Below are 5,629 nucleotides of genomic sequence, written 5' to 3'. Positions count from 1 at the left end.
ACTAAAATCAAGGCCAATTATACGAACTTCCTGCCCATAATCAAGGGCTTTCTGTACAGCATCGGAGATTGTAAGAAGGGCATCCCATGATCCAAGGCATTTACGAAAACCAAATTGCAAACTAGGGATCAGATGATTACCTTCAACAAACCTATTAAGACATTTTGCCAAAAAAAAAAAAAAAAAAAAAAAAAAAAAAAAAAAAAAAAAAAAAAAAAAAAAAAAAACGTTCAAAAACATTTACATGGAGGAATAACATTACCAATTCTCCAACGGATGCTAAAAGCTCCTCTTCTTCCAAACTTACTCAAAATAACAGATAACTTTGGAGCTAAGAAATCTGCCCTCTTTGTAAAAATCAAGGAAAAGTACCATTTGGGTCTACACCTTTAAAAGCATCAAGGTCCATCAACAGAGCTTTAATCTCACGAGATCAAAAAGCTAAACTAGTTAGTTTAGTCTCAGGAAAACAGGAATGAGGAATTTTGTTTCTCATTACCCAGCCAAAAGGGTTGCCTTTTCCTTTGGACAGTCAGTGACTGAGCAATTTGGTTTGAGTAAACGAAGAACTCTTTTTGGTGTAAACCAAAAAGTGCAGATTTACGGGTATTCTAGCAGTTATGTTCCTGGGTTTTACCAGAAAGGGCTTCCTTTATGGTTAGAGTGTATTCCTTTTCAGTTGAAGCATAAACGCTCTAAGCAAAAGCTCTACACTGAGTATAGTTATTCCAGGTCAAATCTGATATGTTACCCTTCCAAAGATGATAGGCCTCCTGCTTCTCCAAATAAGCGAATCTGAAGTCATCATTGAACCATGGGTTGTCCTTCAATCGGTACCTTAGCACACGAGAAGGGATATGTCTATCAATTATGTTGGCTAGAATCTCATTCAATGGGACACAAGGATCAACACCACTATACAATTGTGACCAATTCAAGGAGAAAAGATTATGAAAAATCCCATTCCAGTCTGCTTGAGATTCCACATAAATCTTACATGAGTATGATACATCAAAGACAGGTTGCTCAGTCTTCACTACTAATGAAACCAAGGTATGATCAGATGTCCCGACTGGAGAGCCAACCCTACTTGTTATTACAAGTCATTAAGATTTATTTACGAGTTTAGCTTAAACTATTATATGTCATGCATATTCAAGTTATAAGTTTATGTACCAAATCGAGTAATTTTCCGAAAAGATAGTGCCTTTATAATAATTTGAAATTTATTTGGACTTTATAAGCACTGTAAAAATTAATTTAAGATGAAAAGATAAAATTATGATGATTGAATTATATATAATCACAAAAACATACCTATAATGTAGCTGCTTTCATATAAATATTTACACTACTATAATATCACATCCCTTACAGACTTTCTGATATTCTTCCAGCACATGACGAAGACAGGTTCACATTGTGCTCTGTAGAGTTAAGTCTTTATTATTTGAGTTAGTTTCGGTCCTACTTGTATTTTGATTAATGTTGCAAACAGTGCACCCAGAAGTATCTGTACACAGCAGAGCACTGTCTTTCGATATGAGCACCTCCCACCATTGCAGGTATCATATTTGCCGTTAAAACAGATGAATTGCACCGATGATCTGGTAGCAGGTTGTTATTCCACCCAGTAGATCGAAATGTTCCTGTCAATCACTTCTCATTCATGGACATCTGGATTTGGTATCTGAACATCTGAACCAAGAGACTGATGCCAAATAGATGCTTGTGCAAAATGGTAAATAAGTCATATTTGGTTGGTGGTAGATGACAGCTTTGTCCATTTTAGCTGCAGAACAGTTTGTGAGAGGCGCCAGGTAGGTGATAACTGTGAGGCAAGGTAAATGGAACCAAATATTATTAAACAGACATTGAGCTTAAATACCAGGACTTGAAAGCAGGAATATTGCAAAAATTCAAAGTTAAACTCGAGCTATCAAGTTTATGCAGGTTGGTTTATTAACATTGCAAGGAAGAGGGAGTGATAAGATACAAATCAAAACCACTCCAGTGTACGAGCAAGTATGAAACATGTATGGCATAAGTTCATTCATGGCGCAGTCTGTCTTCTCCTTTTTACCCATGCAGGGAGAAGACAAACTGTCCACATCTTCGTAGACATTCATCAATGTTCTCAAATGAGTTGTCGACCATCTCCATGGTATTACACAGGTCTGGATCAGACTTCACTAGCTGGAATATCTGTTTCTTGCCTTTCCCTATGAATTAACTTAGGCTACCACATCCTGTCAAGGAATGCATTCCTGGTAAAGCTTTGCACACGTCCTCACCAAGTGAATGTCCAATGGCACTGCTGTTGTCCTTATAAAGAATAAAATTCTTGAACGTGTATGGCTACTGAAAACACAGGCTAACACAGCAACATCTGTATCTGGAGACTTGATTCCAATGCATTCATGTGCACCTTTTACCGAATGGTTGGTATGAAGCAAGATTTGCATGCTTCCTCTTATTGAATGCACAATTCACAATCTCTGATATATATATATATATATATATATATATATATATATATATATATATATATATATATATATATATATATATATATATATATATATATATATATATGTTAATGCACTATTCTTCTATTGCTTAACGTGAATGAAGGAGAAACACAATTTTGATATGCTCATGTAGTTCTTTATTAGATCCATGACGTTAACATCGATATGGTTAAATTGTTAGGCATTTATACATGTAGACTTGACGCATGTAGTGTAACTTGAAGTGATGTGAAGTGACGTGATGTGATTCATTTAAATTGTGTTCCTACAACAAACGGTCCAAATATTCCTAAGTAAATACCAACTTTCGTTATATTCGTTATATCCGTTCTGTATGAAATCTCTTTTTAAACTGATAAGTTTCCTCATTTGTTTACAGGAAGACACTGTAGATTACCATAAAGTTCACGTGACCAAGAACTATGCATAAATTAGCTAAAACAACCCAACACCAAGTAAACAATTCATATGGCCGAGCATAGACTCGAACCAGCAAACTACCACACAACAAACCTTAATATTAACCATCGCGATAACTAGAAAACACAAACGAATATTTACAGTTAAATCGTTGGGCATCAACATTGCTCGACCTCTAAATCGTATGATTTACAAAAAAATATAGGATGCACAACTAATATTTCATTTCATACTACAATACGTGAATCGAACATGAATAAAACAAGCTTAACCATTGAAGCACCATTCTTTCCAGCATTCATCCGCAATTCAGTCGTTGATGTTTAAATTTGATAATGAAAGAGCGAACATTAAAACGATAAACACATAAAAAATTTAAATGAGTTTGACAAACAGATATGAACTAGAAATATCAATGTCATATAGTGTCTCTGGATAATATCTATAACACTTGATCTTCTTTTGGAAGCAAGAGTGCGAGCTTGCTCACTGGTCTGTGCAGTTCAGAAGATTGGGTTCAAATTTTGACGCTTCTCACAACACCTCTGGCGTCTGGCAGTACCTCTGTTACACCTGCTAGTGGCCAGTGAAGTCTTGGCGTGTTCTCTTCTTTCAGGAGCACGATGTCACCTTCCTGTGTATTTCTTTGTTGTTTGTTCCATTTGGGGCGTTGCTGCAGGCTGACTATGTACTCCCTTTTCCGTCTGCTCCAGAACAAGTCCAACAAATATTGTACTCTACGCCACCTTTTTCTGGATTACACATATTCTGGTTGCGAAGGTCCTGGTATTAACCTCTTGGGTGACTTCATATGGAGGATTTGATTCGGACTTAGTGGTTCCATGTCGTCAGGATCATGAGAACAGGTCATGATCGGTCTTGAGTTCACAATATATTCTACCTCGCAGAGTAGCGTGCGGAATGATTCGTCATCGAGGCGAGTCCCTTGGTCAAAGTATAGCGCAGATAGAACTTTCCAAATGGTACGGATCTGGCGCTCCCATACGCCGCCCATGTGCGATGCCATAGGTGGGTTAAGTTTCCAGTCGATATTCATGTACAGTAGTTTGTTTTGAATTTTGTTTTGGTTCAGATCTGACCAAGCCTTGTTCAGCTCATTCCGTGTTCCGATGAAGTTGGTCCCGTTGTCGCATCGGATTTCTTGTACCGTGCCTCTGCGGGCTATGAAGCGTTGTAGGCAGTGAATAAAGGAATCTGTTTCGAGACTGTTAGCAGCTTCTAGATGAATGGAGCAAGTGACAAGACAGGTGAATATGACGCCGTAATGTTTGAGCTCCTTGCGGCTCTCCTTCATAATAAAGGGCACGAAAAAGTCTACGCCTGTGAATGTAAATGGTGGAGCTGGCTCGAGACGATCTTGAGGTAAGTCGGACATTTTCTGCTCTTGGCGTGGCTTTCTCATTTTTCTGCACGTTATGTATTTGTGGAGTTGACGTCGGACAGCAGAGTTGATTGAAACAATCCAAAAGCGTTCTCTAATTGCTGCAATGGTATGATTTCTACCGACATGGCCAAGTTTCTTATGAGCATCTCGTATGATTAGAGTGGTGACATGCGAATGTTGTGGCAGTAGCATAGGATGTTTCACATCAGAGTCCATTGCGGCTTTCGAGAGGCGTCCTCTCACTCGCAGAGTTCCGTCGATGAGCACTGGGTCGAGACGGAATATCGTACTTGTTTTTGGTAGCGAGTGTTCTCTCTTGTCTTCTTTTGTGGTTTTTTTCTTGAGTTTCTCGACCTCGTTTGCAAAGGTGATCTTTTGTATAAAGCAAACGATTGCCTTTTCAGCCTTTTGCATGATCTGTGCGATCCTTAGATTTATAGTTTGTTCTTTGTTTTGTAAGAAAGCCAAAAATGCTATGAATACTGCTATTGCTCTCTTCAGTCTCTCCCACCTGGAGAAATAGGTGATTAAAGTCATAAATGGTGATCCTTCTTCTGATGTAGCTGTAGTAACTAAAGACATGAAGTCCTCTTCTGTAACCTGCGGTTCGCTGCTGGGTGCATCTTTGCAGGGCATTCTGAAGCCGGCATATTCAAGAAATCCGGACCTTCCAGCCAACAAGTCATGTCTGACGATATCACAGAACCTACTCCACGTGATGCAACGTCTGCTGGGTTCAAATCAGCGTTAACGTATTTCCACTGGTTAGCGTTGCTGAAGTCTCTTATTTGACGGACTCTGTTGGCCACAAACACTGGAAAACGCTTTCTCTCAGCTCTGATGTAATAAAGGACTGTCGTTGAATCTGTGTAATAGCAGATTTCGTTGAGATGGAGATCAAGCTCAAGGGTCATTTTCTGTCCTAAATTCACAGCTACAGCGGCTGCTGTGAGTTCAAGCCGTGGGATAGATGTTGCTTTCAATGGAGCAACCCTTGCTTTTCCGATGAGAAATGAAGTTATCGAACATCCACCCTCGTTTGAGGTTAGGTATGCAACAGCACCATACCCAGATAAACTGGCATCTGAGAAAACGTGCATCTTTAAAGTCGTATCTTTTGCTTGCTGTGGTACCTTCAGACATCTCGGGATTGTTATCTTCTGAAGGTTCAGGGCTTCAATAATCCATTGTTTGAAACTTCGCTGGTGATCATCAGGCACTTCGTCATCCCAGGCGAAATTGGTTTCTTTGCAGAGGTCTTGCAGTATTTTCT

The 5,629-nt window shown here is 39.0% G+C and overlaps 1 protein-coding gene across 1 annotated transcript; it reads right to left on the bottom strand.

The window, feature by feature from the left end:
* Positions 1–3,708: 3,708 nt before the first annotated feature.
* Positions 3,709–4,770, bottom strand: LOC137657566 (uncharacterized). The gene has a single exon (XM_068391898.1). The coding sequence runs from the start codon at positions 4,768–4,770 to the stop codon at positions 3,709–3,711; it is 1,062 nt and encodes a 353-aa protein (XP_068247999.1).
* Between the last annotated feature and the right edge of the window lie 859 nt (positions 4,771–5,629).

The sequence above is a fragment of the Palaemon carinicauda genome, chromosome 18 (genome assembly GCF_036898095.1).
Source record: "Palaemon carinicauda isolate YSFRI2023 chromosome 18, ASM3689809v2, whole genome shotgun sequence".
In the NCBI taxonomy this organism is placed as follows: domain Eukaryota; kingdom Metazoa; phylum Arthropoda; class Malacostraca; order Decapoda; family Palaemonidae; genus Palaemon; species Palaemon carinicauda.
Note: the sequence above shows the minus strand (reverse complement) of the source record. Positions and strands in the feature narration are given on the sequence as shown.